Source organism: Apis mellifera, linkage group LG1 (genome assembly GCF_003254395.2).
Source record: "Apis mellifera strain DH4 linkage group LG1, Amel_HAv3.1, whole genome shotgun sequence".
In the NCBI taxonomy this organism is placed as follows: domain Eukaryota; kingdom Metazoa; phylum Arthropoda; class Insecta; order Hymenoptera; family Apidae; genus Apis; species Apis mellifera.
Window position 1 is genome coordinate 17927623 of NC_037638.1, and position 26785 is coordinate 17954407.

The 26785-nt window shown below is 36.6% G+C and overlaps 1 protein-coding gene and 1 long non-coding RNA gene across 2 annotated transcripts; one reads left to right on the forward strand and one right to left on the reverse strand.

Moving 5' to 3' along the window:
• Positions 1-5502: 5502 nt before the first annotated feature.
• LOC100577260 lies at positions 5503-15564 on the reverse strand. The gene is made up of 4 exons (XR_003306547.1): positions 14306-15564; positions 13956-14204; positions 13569-13851; positions 5503-6601 (listed from the first exon to the last, which is right to left on the reverse strand). It is a non-coding gene; the product is annotated as an uncharacterized LOC100577260 (long non-coding RNA).
• Positions 15565-15685: 121 nt separating this feature from the next.
• LOC725457 (sodium channel protein Nach) lies at positions 15686-25107 on the forward strand. The gene is made up of 10 exons (XM_026446304.1): positions 15686-17445; positions 18521-18584; positions 19695-19863; positions 19956-20101; positions 20200-20341; positions 21100-21391; positions 23010-23216; positions 23396-23558; positions 23624-23730; positions 24753-25107. The coding sequence occupies exons 1-10, from the start codon at positions 17241-17243 to the stop codon at positions 24992-24994; spliced, it is 1737 nt and encodes a 578-aa protein (XP_026302089.1). The 5' UTR covers positions 15686-17240; the 3' UTR covers positions 24995-25107.
• The last annotated feature ends 1678 nt before the right edge of the window (positions 25108-26785 follow it).

Sequence of the window (26785 nt, forward strand, 5' to 3'; positions counted from 1 at the left end):
CTTCCTCTGTCCAAATACGCTTGCATCTATTCGTTTACTCGTTAAGCAAAGCATATGTATATACATCTCTTCCTAGATGTTTCTCTTCACAGAGATCCTCCAGAGAGGTTAAAAAGATTTCACAAAGAAGCAGGCGAAGCCGCGATAATCTCAATTTTCCGGGAGATCGGTCGTTCGTTCGAGGGTATTCAAGACGATCGAAATCAAAAGCCACGCGGAGTCGCTTTTTCGTTCGGGACGATCCTTTAACGAACACCGGATACGTGCCAACTGGCCCTTGGCCGACTTTCGACTCGACGATCCAACGTGGAGCAAAAGGTTCGATAAGGGAAGGAAGGTGGTTAACAATGGTAACCGAGTTGTGGTTCGTTTAAAATTTCGTCCAACTCTAACAAGAAACGTTTCTACATTTGTACTATTATTCCATCTCTATTATCGATCCTCCAATAACGAAATACATTGTTCTTCCATTCTTTATTTTTCGTGGAAAGAAAATTTCGTACGATTCAACCGAATTTCTTCGATTCGACTAGATGGTTTTTGCGATAGATTGATAAATAGTTTGTAGTTGTGGTTGTGTTCGAGAATTCGAGAAACTTGCAAGGATGACGAGAGATGCGATTGGGTGGAGGATTAAATTACGACGAAATGATTGGACAATTCTCGAGAATCGAGACCTTCGAACGAGTTATCGTTTGCTGGGGAGGGGGAATATTTTTGATATTTTAAAAAAGGATATTTTGCGAGAGTATCTGTATATATAGATACTTGGTCAATTTGCTAATGAACAACAACGCTGTTTGTTGTATTTGTTCGTGGAATAACGATTTTAGAGTGGGAGCTCTGTTTGTTAATATCCCCCGGGCCGGAACAGATTTCATTGTTCTGTCAATATGTTTCACATGAATATTGACGTGCAAATATTTGACCAACGGTTTTCCAACTTGTTCAACCTTTTCGTCTATCAATTTTGGTAATTAAATACCGTCTTATAAAAGCTTGTAAAAGCCCGAGAGCCCGGGAGTGTTTGTTAATTAATCGGATCGAAGTTAAAAGACCGGTTTCATACACCATTATAAATGAACATACGCACACGAGATAATAAAATTTACTCGTTTCGTTTAATTTGATATCAACCTCACGCGAAATTCATCGATCGACCGTTTTTAATCCCGATTAAAATCAACGAAACTTTTTTTACTCAAATTGTAAACTCTCGAACTTTTTCTCTCAAATTTTTCTATCCAATCAACTACAATTATCTTATCATCTTATCAGAATCTTAACATCTTTCAATTCGAATATTCTTCCCTCTTGTGATAATTAACTATTCACTTTTCACAATTAAAGAAAAATAAAAACTCTCTCTTTCTCTCTCGAGAAAAAAATGATTGCACTGATCAACTACAATTATCTTATCAGATTGTTCTTAACATCTTTCGAATATTCTTCCCTTTTGTGATAATTAACCATTCACAATTAACGCAAACAATTAAAGAAAAATAAAAACTCTCTCTTTCTTTCTCTCTCGAGAAAAGAATGATCGCACTGATCAACTACAATTATCTTATCAGATTGTTCTTGACATCTTTCGAATATTCTTCCCTTTTGTGATAATTAACCATTCACAATTAATACAAAGAAAAATAAAAACTCTCTCTTTCTCTTTCGAGAAAAGAATAGCCATACTGAATCGAGAGAGTAAGGCATTGGAGTCATCAACTACAATTATCTTATCAGATTGTTCTTAACATCTTTCAATTTAAATATTCTTCCCTCTTGTGATAATTAACCATTCATTTTTCACAATTAACGCAAAGAAAAATAAAAACTCTCTCTTTCTCTCTCTCGAAAAAAGAATGATCGCACTCGATCGAGAAAGTAAGGCATTGGAGTGGAGTCCGGGACATGCGTGCCGCGGGAGGGTTCGTTTAACACGCGCGTGCCGGGTTAACGCGCATTACAACGATTAAACTTGCCGCTTTATCGGCCCGTGTCGCCAAGTGTCGCCAGCGAGAAAATTGAATCGTCGCCCTCCTCTCCCTCCTCCCTCATCGACGTCCACCATGTTCCACCCCGGATCGATAGGCTTTGAAATCGGCGTGTGCCGTTTTAACGTCGCCGCCCGAAATTGGATCTCTGTTGTCGAACAACCTCCCGCCGAGTTGTTCGCGCCAACTTGCCGTTCGTCCATATTGCCTTTTGCCAAACGAAGGAAGAATCAAATTTTCTAACTGTTCCAACGCTTCCAGTGATCTTCCAATTCCTTTTTTTCTTTCGCCTTTAATTAATCCTTCTGCTTTCCCTCGTTCGAATTTCGCGAGAATCCTTTGATTCGTGGTGGTAGAGGAAGTCGATAGTGATGGAATTTCTTAGTGAATTCGTAGGTGTTTGTATCGTATAATCAATAGAGTGTGATCACGAAAATTGGAAAATTGAAATTGTATCGAATAATATTTGGTTTCTTTTTTTTCTTCTTCTTTCTAGAGAGGCTTGCTTCTAATGAATTTTAATGAACGATACATTAATCAAGTTGGACAGGCTCTCTTTTGTCCATTACCTTGAATGCTCGACCTCTTTGCCAATTATATATGACACGTCCCCATCGAACCAAAGCTTGGTATTATCCTTGGACGTACATTCTTCTTCGCGTCAAGATTGTTCCGAGGGACGTGGAATTCTTTTACGATGTTTGCGTCGAAGTTATATAAACTGTTTGTCTCCCCACTGCTCGAAAGAATTTGCACAGAAAGGATACTTTTCGAACATTGCGTAAAGTAGAAAGGATCCTTTTCGTCGAGCAATTGGAAAAAATCTCCATAAACTCTCAGAATTTAAAAAAACTCTCACAACTGCTCTTTTATCCTTATTTTTATGCTCCCCTCCCTGGACTTTCGAATTTCTCTTCCAAACTACGAATGATTCCTAACTATCTCCCACAATCGAAAAGTTTACCTTTCTTTCCACCAGTCATTAAAAATAAAGAACAAATATCAATTTTCATCTCTAAAAGAAAAAAAGATTAAAGAGACGTCAAACACTATTGTGAAATTTATTTCTCAAATTGTTTATTTCGAGCAATGACCGTAGAATTAATCGTCCAATTAATAACGTAAGTTTCGCGTTTCGAAATGTAACTACTGGATAGATATTTCCAGCGGATGATACACGATGTCTAAAAAGTAGTCTTGGCCCGGCCATAAGTCATAGGGTCCGCCTCCATTCCAATATCGCGGCGCAAAACCGTTTCGACGTCTTCTGCACGATTCCACGCACGTACGTTATAACATCCGGTCGATCCGCCGCAAAATGGACGCGCTTTTGCCTCGACGACAGGCACGGTACGTCGCGCGGTGAACGCTTTAACAAAGTTTCGCGGCCGAGATTTCGCGCTGCGACAATACGGCCAATAACTTATTCCATTACGATTACCCTCCGCCGTTTCTGCGAGGAATCGCGAGCCAACGCTGTTTTATTAATGCCGTTTGAATAATGCATCCGCCTCCGCCGATCGCCTCCGACTCCGCCAAGCTTTAACGCGGCGTACAATGGCCACGAAATCGGATGCTTCGATGGATCAACGTTTCAAGGGATCCTCTTCCAATCTCGCCGCGAAATCTCGCCGATTTGGGATTAATGGATAGTTTCCAAGGTAATTTTTACAACAGTTATAAGCTTATTATCAACTTTTATCGAACGAAGATTCTTGGAAGTTTCTAAGGTTCCATTCGTGAAATGGGATTTTAAAAATTAAACCAGCCTATTCTTTTTTTCTCTTTTATTCCTGGAAATTATCCAAAAATCTTTATATTCGATATATAACGATGTATAATTGATTTGTTATACGAGATTCATTCGTTGAAACTCCATCGATTCAAGGGTTCAAAAGAGAATTAACCAACTCGAAGAATTTCAGATACGATGATTGATTAACACCAACTTACTTATACTTTGCTCCCGACTTTTCGCCCCGTGACTATGATGGAAGAGTTTCCAACAGCACACGTTCATCCTATGTATATCGATGTATATCGACAGGATGATCCCAGAATTTCTTAGAAGCGCGCTGCTCGATCTCGGCACAGCCCGAAGAGGAAGATCCACGGTGACGGGTCGCGCGTAAATCCTGCCTGTTATCGAGCTACTCAAATATTTCTGCGGGGAAATCCTCCATCTTCTTTCGTGGCGCAAAGATTTATCAGTAAGAAATCGCGGATCAAAATCGTCCGACGATACGTTGTCGGTTGGAATTTGTCGGATCTTGATACAGATGAATCTTCGATGCGTGAAATGTCGATATCGCGTGGATAAATATTTCTTACGTAATATTATGCATCGTCTTTGATAAATTCCATTAAATTTCCTTTCAATCGTCTTCTGATCGCGTCGTTTTTAAAAATTATTTTAATTTTTCGTATTAAATCAAAGATATCTTGGATCAGTTAATTTACCATAGTTTCCATGTAAAAATTACGATTGTATTCGAGGCAAAAATTCTTCTATTTAGGTATTTGCATATATATTTGAATCGCGATAGTGATCCGTGTCGAACGTAACGCGAATTCATGTTGCACGGAATGTGAATTCATGGTACACAGTAGCATGAGTAGATATAAGAATCTACAAGATTTTATCCTAAAACACGTACGTACTTAACGATCGAGTTTTACTACTTTTTTCAACATTTTCAGACCAACAATCTATTTTATCGAGAAGGAAAATGTATCTGCGCATCTATATTCGCGATATTTGCGGTAATACTTAACCGTAATTTTTCATAGTTATTCATATATAACAGATATACGTAGGAGGTGGACTTAACGATCGAGTTTTACTACTGAAAATTTTTCAATCGAATCCTTTTTTTATCCAGAAACGAAACGAGGCGCGTTTTCCAATTACAGATTATTTTTAACACACACGAGAGAAAATCTTCTATTTCCTTAATGGAAAAGATTTTTATCCTCGAATGAAGAATATCGATTCCAATCCCCTCCTTTCAACTCTTTGGCGGATCATTCGGCTTCATTACGAAAAATCCAAAAACTCTTTTTCCCTCCCCTCCATCTTCAAATCGATTCCCAAAAACTGCCAAGGATCCCATGAACGTATATTTTGCATTCAATTTCCTAGGCTTGCTTCGCTCTTCTTTTTTCACGTCACCTTCGTTTCTCTCTCTCTCTCTATCCTCCCCAATCGAATCATTCCATCGTCACGCGAACGCGATGGCGTTACACCTCGCACAGTTTCACGTAAATTTCGCGCGAAACACTTCGGGGACACACCCGGCGACAACGATATGACGCCCGCTTATATGACGTTCGATGGTAACATGTGGCGCTGTTTGACTGATGCTCGGCAAATCGTTATTTCGGCGCATCAGATGCACGTGCACGGGTTTAAAGATCGGATTAAAACGAGCCGATCGAGAGGCTTATTCGTCTGTTCATTCTTCGTTGGATAAGGAGAAGGCGAAAAGGCGTTTTAAAAAAATTTCATCTCTCAACTTTTAACACACCGTTTATCTTCTTTTTTCATTGTTACAGGGGATTTATATTTTCTTTCAATATGGTCGAGTAATCTTGTTCGTCCGAATCCAAAGTTTAATTTTAACGATAATAATAATCGCGTCTCGATAAAAAGGAAACGATGAAAATAAAATTTGCATTAAAGAAATATTGTATTGCGAGATATCTCACAGTTTATAAGAATGAAAAGGTTAAATGGACTATGGAGGATATTGTGTATTTGTCAGAGGATGTTCAATCTTCGACTCTCTTCGTTGAAAAAGACTTTCAATAATTTTTCTCCAGACCGCCCAAGCATCTCGAGCAGATTCTAAGTGAACTGTGAATGCTTGAATGAACGCGGCCGATTAAACGTTCCCGTGCTCGTAATAATTTTACCGTCGCTAACAGACCGCCGCTTCTCAACTTATACGTTCAGCATTTTATATGGGCGTAATATAATAGCACGATGGGATGATCGGTTTATCATTTTTTTTTTTTTTTACTCCTCTTTTGGAACAATATAAATAATAATATAAATTCGTCGATGATGCGACGGGGATGGAAAGGTAATATTTTAACGGTGAATTTAATTTTTTTTCCATTTTCCAATATGTGAAATATAATGATATATTTTAAAAATTTTTTAAGGTAAGTTTTGAAGGACGTATACCAACGTATGCAACACGGAGAGACCTGAAAAAGAAAAATTTATCGCCCATAAAATATTTTCAATATTTCTGAACGGTTGATTCAAACATAAACCGTCCAAAGCTTCCTTTTCATTCCGGATCTCGGAATCTCGTATCGAAATCGTAAGAATTTTTGTAATAATACATTTCAATTTTTTACGATCAGCGTACTTTTTTTTTTTTTTTATGATCAGCGTAGCTTTTTATGATCGTAAATTTTTTTTCTTATTTATATATCACAATAGATAACAAAGATGGCTGACACCTTGATACGATTAACGTTTTATTGTGGAAAATCCAATCTGATCTCATCGTAAAATCCTCGTAAAGAGGAACAAATTCTCATCGTAGAAACGTAAGGACCGCTTACGAGAGCACTTGGATGCTGGATTTTCTTCTCCCCTACAACATACGAAATATTAATACGATTAATTAAACTACAATTACTTGTCCAAGTTACTTTTTATTTTATTAAACTCTGCATCGCGACAAAAAAATGTGAAAAGAAATAAACATTTTTTGATCATCAAAGTAAGTTCAAAAAATAGAGGAAGCCGTGCCATTAATATCGCTTTTTGTTTTATCCCGATATCTCAATTGGTTGTCGAGATATAACGATTCAAAGTTTCCGTCAGCGTTTAACACAGCGAGGAGATTATGAATGGATCCGCGCGACCCACTGACCTACATTTTTTCCTGGAAGTGCGTACTACTTCCAGGAATCGCGCCTGTCGCTTGTTTGAAGTTTGGGATAGGTCAGCGAGGCGAGGTGCGAGCGAGAGGTCCGAGTGGGGAACAAGGACGGCGACAGTAAACGATTAAAAAATTACATTTTCCTTTACACGACGATATCTCGGCAACCGGAAGTCGTATCGGGATAAATCAAAATGCGTTTTAAAGAGGAAGCTTTCCCGCTTCTAACCATCTTTCACCCGTTGTTCCCAAGTTATTATCCTCGGAGTTATAGCGGTTTAAAGTTTTGCTAATTTTAATACGGTTTAATACGAATTTTAAGGTACAAACTGTACGACAGATATGCTTCTCCTTGGAAATGTATCACTTATAGGGATATTATTAACGCGCGTTGAAGTTCCCCAGTTGATTCAAAAGTTGATCTTTACTCGAAAATTCTTTACTCGAACTTGGACCTTCGTTCAATCGATCTGATCCGAATTTAAATAAACGAATTTAATTAAACGAAGGAGTGATGAAGTATCGAGGTTGAAACTGAATAAACGAATTAACACGAGCTAAGTTAAGTTTATTGCGCAGAAATCATAAAAATTTCAAGTGGCACGACGTTGTTTAAACGCTCTCTATGGATTTCGCTTCTCGATGAGATTAAGTTACAACGGGGGCTTGCATTATTCGGAATAACGCGCGAGGTTAATTGCGAAACGCGTGACCACGAGATTCAAGATTATAAGACACGATACCCGCAATAATTACGTTTCTCTCGTTATATCTCTCGGGCGTAATTGAATTCCCGATAACATCGACGATTCAGGACAATTCTTCACGTTCCAATCGATTTACCCTCGATTTCGCGCCATCTTGCTCTCAATTTGTTCCTCGCTCTCAACGTATTAAAAAAATAAATGGAAATTGATCCAGACGCTATTGCTACACTTAACCACACTTACTTCGTAGCTTGATATTTTAAAATATTTTAAAATATTCCCTCGTATTTTTCCCTCTTCGTTCCGCCACGCGTTCCAACATTCTGACTTTGAAATTTATCAAAAGGAAAAAAAAAAAGAAAAGAAAAAGATTAAAGCGATCGAACAAAATAACCAAAAGTAAAATATGAACGTTGCGCGAGGTCGATTTATCTTCTTATCCATTCGCCAACACCTCCTTTTCTTCTCTCGAATATTCGCCTTCTTATTTCCGCGAACATACACGATCCCACGGTTTTATTATGATCGTTCTTCGGCATCGATCCAGCTTTTACTCGCCACCGTTCCTTCTCGCTTTCCATCCATGATAGATTCTTGTGAAACTCGTGTCTTCCGTGCACCGATGATGATTCTTTATCGCATTAAAAAATGAGAAAGATTCCTAAGTTAAACGATCGGAGAATAAAAAGAAGAAAAAGGGGTCTCGCAATTTTATATCTCACGATTCACGACTTTTCTTCGACTCGTCTTTGCGCGATCGTACACCGCAATCATGCTAAGTGGATCTCTTATTTGGTGGATTTTTCGAAACGAATCGAAATTTCATTCTCGCGAATCTTGTCCAAATTCTTTTTCCTCTCGAAATGAAATTTTCTGAAAATACAAATATTTCGGTGAAATATCGTCGTAGATACTCAAAGCGTTAATTGAAAATAATCAGATGGAGCGAGCAACTTTTCTTTCCTTTTCTCTTTTTTTTTGTTGCAAGTAAAAGAGAAAAGAAAGCGTCCAAACGAAACGAGATACGAGGCACAATTTACAACAAAGCGTGTCCCTTTTATTCATTGTATCTCGCTATAAAGTAACGTACGCGGATCTCCTCGTGGAGCGCGAAAATCTCTCACGTTACAATTAATTTCTTTTGACCCCTTTTCCAGCCTTCCTCCATTCGTCTGCTATGCGCACGACGAGCTCTTATATAAAGGTTCTAAATTGCAACGATTATCACGCGCTTGATAAATAATAAGCGATCTCCTCACCCCTGTAACCGTAAATTGTTTCTAAACTACTGATGGACGATGCAACGAAATCGGATGGATTAATTAATAAAAGAGAGTACTGAAATGAATTTCATCCGAAAAGCTTCTTTTTTTCCTTTTTTTTTTTTTTTGATTGATTTTATTATTAATTAATTCGATCAGTATCCGTCTATATTTATACAATCAACGATGGGCCATTTACGAATCGATGGTTATCTTTTTCTTTTTTTCCTTTTTTTTTTTCTCTATTGTTCGATTACACCATTTCAACGGCTCAATGTTTTTCCATTCCAATAGCCCGTATCAGTGGGGTATTTTTTTTTCTTCTCGTACCATTTCGACACATATCGTTAAATATTTGCTTTTCATTTATTGAACGAGTTAACGCGACTGCGTGCATTGAAATAAGCAAACAGATATCTCATATTTATTTGCACCAATTGAACATGCGCAAACGTTTAGATATAATAATGATTTATTAATTCGCCAGCGTATAATGCAATTCTTTTTCTCACCAATTATATTCATTATTATTAGTTTCCTAATACTTATCGATGCATCGATCCGAAAGCGCGAAGCGTTTCATTTTTTTGAAATTTTCGAAGATCCGACGAGACGAAGAATTATTAAAATAAATAAATAAATAATAAAGATCACGATCTATTTTCCAGCTGTTTGATCTAATCCATCCACGCATGCAATAAATCGAGAATTCATATCTATTCATCCTAGTTTAATTTATTTATTTCCCGTTTCATCATTCACGTATGAATGAGAAATCGGACACTATCAAATATCTATTCTAATCGTTAATTAAGATTGTGTATCAATCGTGCAAAAATTAAATCAATAATTCAATGTAATATCTACGAATAAAATAAGATAAGCGAAATATTTCAAAAGATCTTACGAAATTCCAGATATTATATTCCCGATCCTTTCTTTTTATATATATAGAAATATAAATCATGAACGTATCGAAGCGAACACGATCAAATATCTATTCTAATCGCTAATTAAGATTGTATATTAATCAAAAATTAAATCGTTAAATCAATAATTCAACGTAAAATGGAATATCTACGAATAAAATAAGATAAGTGAAATATTTCGAAGGATCTCTTACCTTTCTTTTTATATATATATATATATAAGTATAAATCACGTATGCTATCGAAGCGAACACAATCAAATATCTATTCTAATCGCTAATTAAGATTGTATATCAATCGTGCAAAAATTAAATAAAATGGAATATCTACGAATAAAATAAAATAAACGAAATATTTCGAAAGATTTCTTACCTTTCTTTTTATATACATAAATCATGATGAACGTATCGAAGAGAACACGATCAAATATCTATTCTAATCGCTAATCAAGATTGTGTATCAATCATGCAAAAATTAAATCAATAATTCAATCTAAAATGGAATATCTACAAATAAAATAAGATAAGTGAAATATTTCGAAGGATCTCTTACCTTTCTTTTTATATATATAAATATAAATCACGATGAACGTATGATATCGAAGCGAACATAATCAAATATCTATTCTAATCGCTAATTAAGATTGTATATCAATCAATAATTCAACGTAAAATGGAATATCTACGAATAAAATAAGATAAGTGAAATATTTCGAAGGATCTCTTACCTTTCTTTTTATATATATATATATATATATATAAGTATAAATCACGATGAACGTATGCTATCGAAGCGAACTTTACAAGCGATCTTGGTCGCCGTTTGGTGGAGAAAAGGCAGAACGCGACGACTACCCATTCAATTTGCGTTTAACAAAGCCTCCACCAACCTTTCCTCCTATTTTCTTTTACAGCCAGTTGGCCGTCCATGTATGAAAGGAGCGGCTTTCCTCTTAATCCTCGTCACTTGCTCGTTCTCGAGAGAATAATAGTCGTGTAGCCAATCTCTCGATACGAAAATATCTAAGCCTCGCTCGCTTTGAACTCGAGAATCTTCGAATTCGATCGACAATTCGATGAATTGATCGATGACATATTCCACGCAATTTGAAAGGAATCCGTTAAAATTGTGCTACATCGACGTCGATTTTTGACTGACTCGTAAAAGGTATTCTATCACGACAAAAAAATTCCCAAACAAGATTAAAGTCGCCAAGCTTTTAACCGTTTGGAGAAATAAGTTTGGAAGGGAGGCCAAGGGGGATGGATGCATTTACGAATCTGGGGCAGATTTTTTTAAAAGGTCGCAAGGAGAGGACAAAGGGGAATGCAGATGGTCAAAAGAGTCGAGATAAGACGCGGGAAACGCGACCAGTCACGCAATTAAGGTGGAACAAAAGGGGCGTGTGCCTCTCCTCGTCGCGAAAATGCCTCCTCCCTGTTTCTCTTAATTCCATTTCCTTTTATCTTCGTGTCCACGTCCCGGCTGCATACACGGCTGTATATATGCCTTTCACAAATCATGATTAACTCTTCTTGCTTAATCTTTTGTGCTTCGAGTTGCATCTTAAAAAAAAAGAGGAGGGCGGAAAAAAAGAGAGAAAAAATTCCTCGCTTTTGCCTCGTTCATTTCTCGCGATCTCACATCCGTTCCAGCGAGGAATTAAAGTCGATGCGAAAAGACACGAGAGGATTTCCTCCTCCCCTTTTCTTAATCCCCTCCTCGATAAGTATTTCTTTTGCTCTGTCTCTCTCTCTCTCTCTCTCTTTCGCAACGGAAAGATTTTTAGAAATCCTTTCCTCGGATTAATTTCTATCAATCCACCAATGTTGAGAAGTCGAGAAAATTCTGGAAATTTAATTTGAAACAACAATTTTTAATCAACTCTATAAAAAAATATCCGGAAGAATTAATAAAAAATCAGTTTCTTATTCTTTTAATTTCCACGTTTCCAGAAGAATATTTTAAACGATAAATCGATAGATAATTCAAGGATCGAAGGAGCAAACGATTTATCGATTCGCTTCCACGCATTGTGTTTCCAATCCATGGAAATAGTAGCAATAGCGCTGGAATTTATACAAGGATATTACCAGAGCATTATAAATTAATAGCGGTTGACAAAACTATTTGCACGGTTGATTAATATCACGATAATTCAGAGATAACGAAACAACGGGTTCGGCTCGGGATCGCTTTTCATTTAAAGTAATTGTCGCGGGAACGATTCATTCATCACACGCGAGAAGATTGAATTTCGATTCGAGCCTATCGGCTCGCTTTCTCCACGAAAACGTGAAATACATTCAATGAGATTAAACATCTCCACGCTTGTTAGACAATTATGGATAAATTCATTTCGCGATATATATATATATATATATATATATATATATATATATATATATATATGTATGTATGTAAAGGAATCAAATTCGATCCCCACCCGTTTCACCTATTATTTTATCGCGAAATAGACGAACGGAATAAACTCTGCATGCGGTGGGTTATCGGATCGTTTCCTTCTGTTTCGCTAATTCCATCGCACGCCGCCAATTATCATATTTATAAAACGGCCCTGTTCCATATTCAACCGTGGAAATTGCCAGCGAAACGAAGAGGAGCGTGATTAATTTTTAACCTAGATTCTCTCTCCTTTTTTTCCTTCGCTTTCATTCTCAAAACCGCATCGAGAACTAAGAAGAAATCGAACTTTTCCTTCGCACAACAACAAGGTAAATTTCGTATCGCGAGAAGAGGTATAATTGGAGGGATAAACAGAGAGATAAATCTTTTTAGAAAAAAAAAGAGAGAGAGGAAATCCTTTTGATCGAAGTTAAAACGGCGAACGTTTACAAGACAAAAGCTCCTCGTCAAGATTTTATCGAGTTTTCCACGAGGGAAAAAAAAAAAAAAAAGATTAAAAGCGGTTTTTACGCGAGCGAATCCCTTTGAAGATTGAAATTCTTCCACATCTGTTTATCTAAATTTAAAACGATCTTAACGAGACTGGAGGTGGAACAGGCTGGTAAGACGCCTTCTCCACGGCGTCTGATATTTCGTTACGTGGAAATAACGGTTTCAAGGCGTGATTCTCGCCGTGGAAAATTCGCCGTATGTAAAAGCATTCCGTCCTTCCGCGGAGACGAGAGAAATCTCGTCAACGTAATTTCCATACTGTCGTGTTGTGCGCAATTTATAGCCGTGAACCGATCCTCTCGAGCTATTTAAATTGGATCGGCCGCTAGTGTGCCGGGATTATACTCGAGATTAATTCGTGAAAATACACTTATACGTGATATATATATATATATATATATATATGTATGATCGACGATATACCCCTCCGCTTGATAGAATACCGCGTTCTGTCTTTTATGCACGTTCCTGGAAGGGCAATTATTTGTCCAATTTACGTAATTCGATATTAATTCGCAGAGAAATCCGAAGATGATATATCGGAGGGTGCATGTAATTCCTTCTGTATCGAGGAATTTATATTTTCCAGCAAATACCAATAGCTTACATCCGAAATTGGAATGTATTATGGAACGTATTTTTAATAAAAAAAAAAAAAAGGAAAAATTTTTATTTCGCGGAAAATACCTCTCGTTTCAAATTTTTACGGAATATATATAAAATTAACGCAAAACACGAGAGGCGAGAGTAGACAGTTCTGTTATGAATAAAAGCAAGATTTAACTTTTCAATTTTTCAAACAGAAAAAATTCATAGAAAAATTCAACGACTGTTCGTATATAATAAACTGTACTATTACCTGATCTTTGATTTTCTTATTTTATATCCTCCTTTTAAAAATTGATGCAAATCAAGGAATATTATTGGCTATCAGTCCATGTCGATTCTGTCTCCGTATAGATCAAAAAATACGAAGAAGGCAACATTTATCCAAACGAATGTACAAGCTACTTTTCACTGGATTCTCACATTGCAAGATGTCACAAGCTTCTTCATTACTTCTGATGTAAACGAAACTGACTAAAAAAGTAACAAAGAAGTCTCGAAGAACCAATCAGGCTGCCTCGAATACGTAACTGCACCTGAAAATACACAATGTTAATAAGAAGAAAATACGAAGAATATCATCATCGCAGGCAACATTTATCCAAACGAATGTACAAGCTACTTTTCACTGGATTCTTACATCGCAAGATATCATCACTTCTGATGTAAACGAAGCCGACTAAAAAAGTAACAAAGAAGTCTCGAAGAACCAATCATAACTGCACCTGAAAATACACATGTTAATAATAATTCAATAAAAATTCTCCTCTTCTATCAAACCTATCCACTCCTTCCAATATCCACTACCATCGCTTCCTATATAATCCTATTAATCCACCAATTAATTTATTCATACGTATCCTGTTCAATAATTCAACTTCATTGACACCTACAAGAAAAAAAAACAAAAGAAGATTATTTATTTTTTTCCTTTCCTACCGCGTTATCTCGTGCAAAAAAAAAAAAAGAGAGATTCGTAGCACCAATCACCATTCCAACGAATCGTAAATCCCAATCGTAGGAAACGAAAAACGCGCCAACTGCGAGAGAGAGTTTTCGTATATGCACATTGAGGCAAATCCCTGCCCGAATCCCGCGGCTTTCGAACATTAATAAAACGTGGTTTAAGCCACGTTTCGCGCAGCCCAAGTCTCGTTGTTATCGAGGATAACTCGAGATAATTGATAAGAACGAGTGGCAACGAGTGATATAAACAAGATGGAGGGTAACGAACAACGTGTCAACGGAGTGAAGGGAGAAGAATCGTCGGAATTCAACGAGCCGTAATCATAGTTTCACGCCGGGGAGCAGAGAAATTATCGCGATCAAATTATACACGACGTGGAGATATACGATTTCGGGTAGAGGAATTATCAGTGGTGTGGGGGAGAGGGTCGCAAATCAAATCACGGTGGAGGAGCGAAAAGAATGCCATAATGTGCCGGAAAATGCGAGATTCGCGACGAGGATGCATCGTTTCGCGCATTTGTGATTTAATGGAACGTTGCACGATTTTTGTTTGCGAATCAGAATCTTTCGAAATATCTTTGGAAATTCTTTTCTTATTTTTGGTGTACTACTTTGTCTCGGATTGTATATAAATTATATATGATTAGGATGTGAATGTATAAAATGAAGAAAAACGATTGGGGATCCAGAGAAAGAATTAATTTAAAACAGAAATTTAGAATCTTTGGAGGAGAATCGAGAGGTCGGGTGATTTCATGCGAAATGCGAAACAATTGATAATGATTCGTCTTTGTAGAGCGAAAATATTGTTTCTAGAGGAGATATCTTCTACAAAGAGGGAGCATGCGTATTAATAATATACATTTCTAACGATAGAAATATTTAAAATGATCTTTTCAGCGATAAATGTAATTCCGCTCGATTAATTTCTCGTTTACTCAGTTGGCTCGAGGTTCGAATCTTCGAGATAAAAGCGGAGCCAGAAAAGTGGAAAATCATCTTGGAAAGTCGGAATGATTTAAATTCGTAATACGCGTGACTCGTCCAGATTTCATAGGAATGTTATAATTAATTCTTCCTCGAAAGGGAACCTCATTAATATTTAATTCGACTTTACTATTACTCGATCGGAATCCATAAAGTGTTCATTAATATTCAATTCGTAATCGCGACTCCCCGATACTCCAAAGAGGAGATGCAACGATTTCGAAATTTGCAATTTCGCTTCACCCATCCGAACGAATTTCTGATATTTCTGTTTGAACGAATTTTTCTTTTTTTTTTTTTTTTTTTTTTTGCCCCAATTTGATCGATACGCACGAAATATAATATTTTTTTTTTTTCGAAAATAAAACTTCAACTGCACACCATTTATTTAAAACATTGTACGTACATTCGATCGAAATTAATTATAATGATGAATTATAGTTCAATTATTTCCGATTTTATTAGAAGAATTGTCAGTCTCGAAAAAAAATTCTTTTTTTAGGATTTCGGAACAATTTATTAAAAAAAAAAAATTCACAAAAATCGAATAATCAACTTTCTTGATTATTCGTAACATTTCGATCTTATTAACTTTATATTGTAATAATTTTTTCTTTTTTTTAAATTAATGATTACGAGAAAAAAACTTTCAAACGATATATAATAATTCTCATTTTTCAGAGCCAACGTTTCTTCTAAAATCGCGTTACGATTATCAATTCGAATAACACTCGAATGGGATCGAAATTTTGATTAATATTTCATCATCCCCTCCCTTCCTCCCTTCCCCAAACAACTTAATCGATCAATCATCGTACGGATTCTATTTAATTCCACCGATATCGCGATTCGATTGATTGTCACCGCGATGATCGCGGTTCTGAATTGATGACGATGTGTACACAGCCCCCTGTTACGGGTCATTTGGTAAGGGATGGATATCAGGAAAATCTCGATTTCCAACTTTCTGGTGAAAGGTAAGGACGTTAATGGAAGAGACATTTCCGGAATCGAGAACTTGGACGAAACTTCTCTCTCTCTCTTCTCTCCCCTCTTTTTCATTCAATTGATCGTTCATCGATCACTTTCGTATTATCTAATCAAACGATCTTAAACGAAATAAACAGCACAATGTGTAAATATTTTACAATTAAAAAAATAAATAAATAAAAGAGGAGATAGAACTATATAAATAATCATACCGTGGACAAAGAAGAAATAAATTTTCCATTTTACATCAACGGAATAGTTGAACGAAATCATCTTTCACTTTCTCTCATACACCTGTTTCTATTCTAATTCTATAAGCCGGAAACGTAATCGGAAAGATGGAATAAATTGCGCGATCTCGGGAAAGGAGTTTTCAACGTGGACAACGTGCGTGAAACAAGCGATGGCCATCGGCGGTTAAACGATGCCACAGATAGCGCGACTTTGCCTCGTGTATATCGCAAGAATGATACGCGTGACGGAGGAAAAGAATGGGGCGAGGGTTTTACGAGGGTGAATATAAACGTTTGCGAACAGCCATGCAAATACGAAAAGGCAGATAGCGCGCGGCGGAAATATAACGCGATCAGACCGCGCAACTTGCACCATTCCGCGAAACTTTTTGCCACGGATTTTCTCACCCCCATCCTTTTATCTCCTTCTTCCATCCAGGTTTATTCTCCCCCGTGACGCGACCCTTTTTAATCATCGTTATTATCGTGCAACGAGTCATTCTGTTATTTTCTCGAATTCATCTTATCTGTGATAAACGAATTTTTACCAGAATCGTCTAATCTGGGATATTTTTGCATCGCTCGTGTCTTCGAGTTGAAGTGGTTTGCTTGCAATCTATTTTTCGGATGGAAAAAGATCGAAGAATCGATAAAAGAGTACGACGAAACAACGAATATATTCTCACAGTGTAACTTATTTAATTATTAACTTTTTCTTCTCCTTCTCTTTTTACATCAAGATCGAGATGCAACGCTATTACAAAGGCAAACCGTCACGGCTCAAAAGAAGGAAAAGTATGAAACAGGCTTGGGCGTTGTCCGAGCAGATCGCGATGACCAAATCGCATTTTCTACAGACTCTAATAAAATACTCCAAGTTGTATTGCAAATACACGAAACTGGCAGGATTCAGATACTTCGTGGAGTCTAAAACAACGTGGTTCGACAGGTAATTTATTCATTATTAATTACACGATACAGTGTTCGATATATCGAAAAAGAGAAAAAAATATACATGATTCCTAAATCTAAAAGAATAAAGTAGAACTCCTTGCCACCGTTTTACAATCTCTCTAACGTAACACCGTCTATTTTTTCGCTGCGAATAATACTGAGAAAATCAAGATGTCAAAATCAGGCGAGACAGCCTGATATAACGTGGTCTCGTGTCGACGACGAGAGAGAGCTTATTCCAGGTGTAAATATTTAGAATTTACCGTGTGTACCACGCCGCTTGTTTACTGAAATTCGCGCGCGATTCCACGGGGAGGAAGAAAGTTTCTTGCATCATCGAGTTTTTACAAGAACCTCGAAATATATATATATTTTTCAGAACTCTGTGGTTCCTGATGTACGCGGTCACGGTACCCGCCATGGTTTACATGGTTTACAACAGTTACCTGGAATTTATGGAGAATCCATTGTTCACCACCGTCGAGACCGAATACTTTCCGACCCACGAGTTGAATTTCCCGGGTAAATTAAATTTGCGCAATCGAGAAAAGAAAAAATAATGAGTCGAGGGACGACGTAGAATCGAAAGAGAATCGTTTGCGCCGATTGGCCCTGAAATCGGCCGAGAAGTGGGCGGTTGAAAAATGGTTGAAAGCTTTCCAAAGTTTTACCGATTGTTGAAATTGTTTGAAAGCTTTATTTCAACCGTAACACACCACCTTCCTCCTCCTTTTATTTTTTATCCATTAACGGTTTACGCCGCGTAAACGCAACACTTCGTTTGCAATTCTTTTTTTCCACTCGATTTGCATTATTGCATCGTGTATATGTGCGTGTGTTTTTTTTTTACACTCCAGTCGTCGTTGGAACCAGTTATTTCAAGAATTTGCCTCCTATTTTTTTTTTTTGTGTTATCTACGTTTAGTACGCACAATTTTATGAAATTTAAAAACGTTTGGAATTTTTTTAATTTATTTCAATCTTTATTTATTTTGATATTATAGGAATATATTTCTGTAAATTATTTATTTGTGCCAACTATCGAAATCAAAGTTATAAAATATTTTTCCAGGGATAGCGATTTGCAGCGTGAACCGAATAAGTCGTCAATCGGCCACGAAATTGGCGAACGAAATGTAAGTACGATCGAGCGATTCCTCTTTTTTTTTTTTCCAAACACAATTTTCGAGATCCGGCTTGGTTAAGTTAATCGAACACGGGACAACGGATAATTTCAATCGCGGTTCTCCAAGTTACGTTTGGAATCGGGGGGGAATTCGTTCATAAACGAATCTCACTCTCGCTATTTTCTCTCGCATTCCCGAAAATTCTATTTCGTCCATCCAAAATGCGGAAAATTCGCGTACGAATTTCATCGCGTATTATGAGAAAACTTATCGCGCGGAAGTTATCGCGAGTCTATAGCTCGCCAAATCAAGTTTAAACTCACGAATTTGCAAATTTCGTTCGTTTCTCCGATGTGGATGGAAAAATTCTTGCCAACTTTGAAGAACGAGGTGAGGAATGATAATATATATATCTTCCTCTCCTTCGAGCAGATAAATAATTTACTCGAACATGCAGAAATTTCGTATCATCGAGAAATGATGTAACGGCCAGCTGATATTTTCTCGTCGATGAAAAGAAGAGGAGGAGTTGGTTTAAAAAGGGTTCGCAAAAAAGCGTCCCTAATTAGCTTCGAATTTGCAAAAACCGGTCATTAATATTCAGTTAGCGAGGGTTATTTTAAATTTTATCCATCTTGAAAAAAATTCTCATTAATATGCGACTCTGCATAACTCCGTTCGATGTAACGAAAGATGAAGAGCGTGGGGGGATAAAGATCGATTAGTAGTCTATCAATATTGATATCCAGATTGTTTGCCTCGGTTTACATTTTATATAAAAGAAGAAAAGATAAATATTTAACCCCGTGCAATTTTATCCAAATCGAATTTTTATACTTATAAATTCCCACCAATATTTCCTTTCTTCTTCGTTAATTTTTCAAACGCAGGGAAATAGAATTTTTAATTCAATCTTAACAGTTTTCATCGATCCATCGTTTCCTATATACATTTTATCGTGTTTCATCGTTTGCTCAATCTTTCCAAAAACTGATATCCATGAAAATTTCCCGCGTCCAATTTCAAAAATTGCATCCATCCTTTCCAAAGCCTCGTACAAATAAAACTTCTCCCCAATTCTCTCTCTCTTTTGATCATTTTAATTAAAATTAATTCAAGTTTCGCGGCCAATATCACCGATCTATCGCTCGACGAGATCTTAGAGGCGATCTTCCAGCTGGGCGATCTCTACGACTCCGAATTTATGATGCAAAATACATATGAAATTGACCAACTTCTCACGATCTTCTACAACGGTTCTTACAGCATCACCGAACTGATGAAACGAGTGAGTCCAATTTTATATATAACACGTGACTAAGTTTAACAGAATTCCAGAATTATCGAATCCCCGAATATACGTCTATACAAACGTTTCAGTTAACGCCACAGTGTTCCTCCATGCTGTCAAAGTGTCGGTTCCACGACGAGGAGCGGAACTGTTCCGAGCTGTTCGCATTCCGCAAGACGCAGGACGGTTTCTGTTGCACGTTCAATTATGCCACCAAAGGGGACGATACGCGTTTGTGAGTTTAACTCGATTTAACTCGCTCGTTTATTTCTCGTTCGCGATTCAACGAAATTTTCTTTCACCAAAAATTGTGAACAAATTTCGTGAACGTAGCACGAATCGTAAGAACGGGACGGACCATCGACGGGAGCCGATCAAGGTTGAAAATTTGACAGAGAGCGGCGGGCTGTCCGTGCTGTTGGAATCATCTCTGGACGATTACTTCTACCCTATTTTCCCCAGTGCCGAGTGGAAGGTAATTTTTCATCAGCCGAGTTTAAAGAATTTTCAATTACACTTTGCCGTCCATCCAGCCTTTCAGATATTCTTCTAACCGAGGAAGCATGCTTCCTTGCATTTTTTTCATTCGTCGTCCGATTGAAGTTGTATAAATTAATCGTCGCGATACTTTGCGCGAGAATGTTTCGAGGAAAATTGAGAATAGAATCCAACGATTAAAATATTATCTCAACTATCACGAGAGTTAATATAAGACGTGATGAGACAGTGATTAGTTTATTATTACGAAGAATACGACGATCTTTCGCGAATTGATATCACATTATAAATAAATTTCGAGAAATCCGATCAGTTTTTCGAAATAATTCCAAAGAAACGGGTCGGTTCTAATGAAACTGATGGAAATATGGATCGTGGTCGCTCGTGACGATTATCTCGCGTGGCAGTCAAGGGTCGGTGCATTATGCAAATTGCAGTTTTTTTTTCTTCGCGAGCAACGATTCTGCTAGCCGTAAAATATATCACATGAATATTTCACGCGTCAATCCGAAAAAATGACGTGAATTCTTCTTCGTGCGATCAAGAATACACGATTTTGTCGGTTTCCTTCCCCTCTCTTCTTTTAAAAATCAGATAAATTTGATGATTTTTCGAGGCCAGGTGACCACCTTCAATCCCCACGATTGAATACACGATTTTGTCCTTGTCTTTATTAATTTCCTTCCCCTCTCTTCTTTTAAAAATCAGATAAATTTGATGATTTTTCGAGGCCAGGTGACCATCTTCAATCCCCACGATTATCCGGACATGACCAGCGGAGGGGTAATCGACTTTCTGGTCTCGCTAATGAAACACCGGAGTGTGGAATTGGAGGCAATCGTGTTCTACAGTACAAGGAACATTATACCATACCCTCTCGAGAAACGGGACTGCGTTTTCCAGGATGAAATGACCTCCTTCAACATGTTTTACACTTACAGCGACTGCATCGTCGACTGCAAGATAGACGACATATGGAACACTTGTAAATGCGTGCCTTTCTTCTTGCCCAATCGAAGTAAGAATCGTCAGTGATTTTATCAAAGTTAAAAAAGTACTTTATCTTGGTTATTTTAAAGAGAATGAAGATTAATTTGCATAATTTCTATATCTTTTCATTTCATATTTGCTCCGTTGTACAACATTTACTCTTCTCATCCATTATTTACCTTTTCTACTTTTTATTTTATTTATTTCAAAGTTAAATTCGAAGCTCGTTTTAAGCTCTCCACTCGTTGTTACCTTATTTAAACTTCACACTCTTATCTTTCCAATTAAACGATAATCTTCTCATCTTTATTCCGTACTATTTCTCCTTCTCTTTCCACACAAAAATCGTACGCAGAAATTTGTTTGCTCTTTCTTTCCGTATTGCGTATACATTTATTTTTTTCCACAAAAGAAATAATCCAATTATCCAATCTTATGCACGAATTCTTTCTCTTCAATTTAACTGTTTCAAAACTATTTCAATTCCTTGATCTGGAAGAAACGCAGCCCTCCATTATTTAATATAATACCGCAAGAAATTGTTCAAAAGATCCCTCCATCTTCTATTTTCACTTTCACCCCCCCGCGTCGAAATGAACCGCGCCTTTAACGACTTCCTGTCTCTTCTTCTCCCGAGATTAGACGCTACGAGATTCGACTCATCTGTTGAGTGAACGCCGTGGTGAGCGCCGTGCTTTTGACTTCAACGGGGCTTAAAGGCGTTAAAGCGGATCGCGCGAAACGCGGAAATAAGGGAGGAAGGGGCGGCGAGAATCCAGGCCTGGAATCTCGAAATCGTTTATTTTCGTTCTTTATCTCCGTGAATACCTAGGAAAAAAAATCTTCGTATTAGCTATTTAACAAGGAGATTCATCTACTGGAAAATTTCAACCGATAAATCGTGTTATCATAATTCCTTTTCACATGAAATTTTCAATATTAATTCGATAGTTTGTAATATAATGAATTATTCTACGTGGAGCAATTTTTTTAATTATTTATTTTGAATTATTAAACAAATTTTGAAGAAAAGTCTTGTGAAGAATTATATACACGAGAAAGTGGTAAAAATTTCGTTCGTTCAAAAAGATTATAACAAGAACTTGCGACTATCTGCTGCATCTCTTAAAAATTATTACGAGATGAGGATGAAAATTATTCTTAAGAGCACCACGTTTCGATCTTCCCCTCTTGAATATTTCTAAACTGTCCATCATCATCAATCGAGTAACGTAAAAATCAGAGAGCTACGAATTTAATGCCTTCTCCTCCCCCATTTGTTTTTTAACCTTTCCTGTTAACAAGGTATTCTCGAGACGGTTTCAAAGTTGCTACAATTTTACAAGCTTGAGAGTGCACCTCCAAAGTTGAATTACTTTTAATATCGTTCCATTCAGAAACTTGTCTTCACTTTAAACTGTTTCATCGAGTCACACCCATTTTAAACGACATTTCTCGAACAATTTACCCGAAAACGTCGAATAACGGATTTTAAAATCGTTTTAATATCGCGTGTTCCGTGACTGGAATATATCCCCGTAGAGAACAATTTCATTAAGCATTGTCGCGTGCAATTTTATTAATCTTCATCTCGTAATCGCGTTTCTTGAATAATTCAGCGACGAAGAGGTAGGTAACCGGGTAACTTTAAAATATATTCGCCTTTCCAATGTTTCCTATTTTTCCATGCTTTTACCATTGGAAAAATCCAATCGTTCCCTCGATCGTTTATAATGCGTCCGTTTATTATCCGCCATTCTTGTTCGAAACAAATATTTTCACAGTTTCCCTTCTTCGTTACTTTCCAGAATCGAGAAGAGTCTGCAACTTGGAGGACGTGTCTTGTTTGTCCAAGCATAAATGTAAGTCGAAATTCTTTCGTGTTATCGAGAAACAGCATCCGAATTGTTCGATCCAATTATTGTGTCTTTATAATTATTACAAAAGCTATATATAATAATTTTCTTCTCTGTACTCGTAAATTCACACGTCTTTTAAAATATACAAATTTTCTGACTATCACGACATCTTCAAATTGTAGCTAAATGGTTCTCAGTCATACCGCACGAGAATCTGTACAATATCGAAGATGTGAAGGATATTCTGCGTTGCGGTAAATGCTATCCCGAATGCAACACTGTAAATTACAATGCAAAGATATCTATAGCCGATTTGGAATCGAATCAACACGTCGCTGAATTATTGTGAGTGTATATATATATATTCACTTTATATTATGTTCATTTTTACAAACGAATTATATTCGAAGGGAAAACGTGGATATCAAGAATCAATCGGTGCTAACAATATACTTCAGAAAGTATGGCACGATCAGACTGAGGCAAGATGTGATTTATCGTTGGTACGAACTCATGGGTGAGAATATTTTATCATTTCGTAATCGTACACTGTCTCTCTCTTTATCCATAAATTCTTTTTATTCTTTCAACATTGAAGAGTACCGATTAATTGGTCATAATTTAAAAATCCTCCAAATAAAATTATCTTCTTTTATCCTCTCTCTCCATCGTTTTATCGTTTCGTCCAAAGAACAATCTCCGCGTATATTATTCCTTCAAGAAAGGAAAGGGAGAAGAAATTTTATTTATCAAAGGCTTCGATTTATATTGAAATTCTTAGCTCAAGTTGTTGGGACACGATAAACGCTAGGGGAAAAACAACGGATAAGAAAAGATTTCGTGTTTGCGACGATAAACATTTTGGAGAAAATTCGACAAGGGGGACAGAGAGAGAGAGAAAGAGAGATCATAAAACACGGACGATTTCATCGTGTAACGAAGGGTTTGGAAGTTTCTTACCGAGGTGTAATCTGTTGACCGGGTGCAGGGGAGGGAAATAAAAGAAGGAGAACAATCCCTGCTTGATCCATTGCGCTGTGTACACACTCTCGGTGATACAGGTTGTAATGTAATGCACTCGGGATAAAGGACACACATTTTTCGTTAGTGAAAATCCACTCGCCCCTTTTTCCTCGTTGGAGAAACGATCCGGCGACATAATATCCCTCCCCCCTCGTGGAAATGCATCATTTCTACCGCGTGAAAATTCTTTCTTACGTTGCAAACCGTGATTGGAATTGGTATCGAAGATGCGAATATCGTTAAATTTTATGCGGGATAAGTAAAAGAAATAAAATTACTTCTCCTGGAACAAATAAAATTTGTCATTTTAAATTTGTAAAATTATTTTACAAAGTTTAAAAATACTTACTTGTGATCACGGTCAGTATTATGGAGGAGGATTGAAAATTTTGTAACATTATCCAGAATTTCTCTCTCTCTTTTTCTCTTCTTTTTATTCTCCATCTTCTTATTTAAATGTATTCTAATTCGATTCCCGCGGGCGAGAAAGTTAATCGTTCGATCGACGTTTTACAGGTGACGCGAGCGGTATTTGCGGCATCTTCGTCGGTTTCAGCCTGATTGCGATCGTCGAGTTCGCTTATTTCGTCGGCCTGTTCATGCTCGAGCTTTTAAAGGGACCAACTTCGTCTGACGAGGACGGGAAACGTCGGCACGAACAACCGCCGATACAGACGATTTATTGGGGCGAGTTGTACTCGCGCACGAGAATTACGACGAAGAATCAACGTGATCGGGCTATTCGTGGCAGATATTAACACGATATTCTCCCCCAATGTTTGAATAATGCGTGTCCACTTCATGGTGAAATTCTATCGTATCTATCGAATTTTGAAAAATGATTTGTAGATTCATCTTCACGAATGTTTATGGAAACATCAAATTTTTTGTGATTTTCTTGTACATTTTATATACATATTTCGTATGATATATTAGAAATTTTAATATCTTAATATTGGATTTGTAAATTTTATCCTTCCTTATTTCCCTCGTATTTCTTATTATTTTTATTACAAGGGATAGTAATTCTTCATTGGGATTTTCTAAATTATATTTTTTTCATCCCTTGAACTCCTTTTGTGTTCGTTTTGTGACGCATATTTTATTACAGTGATTCATTATTTCTTGTAAAATTAAGTTCCATCACTGTTAGGATTCCGTTTTCCATTCCAAAAAATCCTTCTTGAATGACAGGATTGTTTCGAATGTGAACATTCTTCCGTGTTCAGCGAATTCTAATAAGAAGATATCCAAAAGGATATCCTCTTGGGATGAAAAAAAATGTTTCCCCATTACTCACGAGATATTATTTCCTTGACGAAATATTTTCCAACCAAGTTCCTCCGATGAAAATAATATCGAGTACGAATAATTAGATCGTATTTACTCGTTTGATAAATAAAGAAAATAAATTATTATTATTATCAATTAATATCACGCTTGGCCTGCAGTTTAATCAAAAAGAAGCCTCAAAATCGAAAAATAATTTCAATTACCTCACAGATATTCGATCTCGAGTCTAATTATATTATTAAACTTTCATATTTTTCGACAATGAGAATTAACAAGGAATTCGTAGAAAAGAATAGAAACGAAGAGATACGTATTCTTCTAAAATTAACAAATTTTTCCTTTTCAAAATTTGGCGAAAAAAGAATTCAAAAATTCGTGTGAGAATAGCTATCCTCGACTCTTTCTAACGAGTCTTCAGGTTTAAAGCAGACCTCACGTGGCATATAAAGAAAGAAATATCCCAATAAATAATTTTTTATAAATTACTTTTTGTGTCAATGACAAATTCTTCATTATCGTTTACACGAAGAAGAATCATTGTTAAATTTAATCAAATAAACTTAACAATTAATGGATATCGAAGGGAAGGATGGAGAATAAATTTAAACAAAATTAATTGTTATCGATCGGAATAAATGTATGGTGACGGTTGATAAGGAGAAAAAGTAAATCGATGGAATGTACGACGCGTAAGGATAAAATATATTAGTATGGATATCGGGAATACACATTTATTTCGATGATTCCTAATGTTTAAATCATATTTATCGGATTAATCGAAAAATGGTTAAATCAAACGAAACAAAAAAAACGATGTGACGTTTTTATGAACGCAACATATTATCGTTGTAACATTTGCCTATTTTATATCATTGATATGATTTCGAAATGATATATAAATACGACACATCGTTAAAATTGAACGAAATACTACAAATTTGAATTTCTTTTAATTTATATTGGTCGGGAAATATTGATAATGGAATAAAAAAAGAAAAGAAAAGAGCTTACACCCTCGCGAATTAATCAACATATTGGAAAAGATGTGTATCTCTAATACAAGATTGAATATTTTTCCAATTTTTATCCTTACAAAGTGGATTAAACAATTTGATTCGACCAATTCCTTTCAATATCAATCTCTGTTTTACGTATAAAGGCAGAAATGGAGCATGCTCGATTGCTATCAAAGCAAGCACCAGTAGTATGCTTCACGGATTAAAAGCTCAAAGTCGACGCCTTTTCGATACCATCCA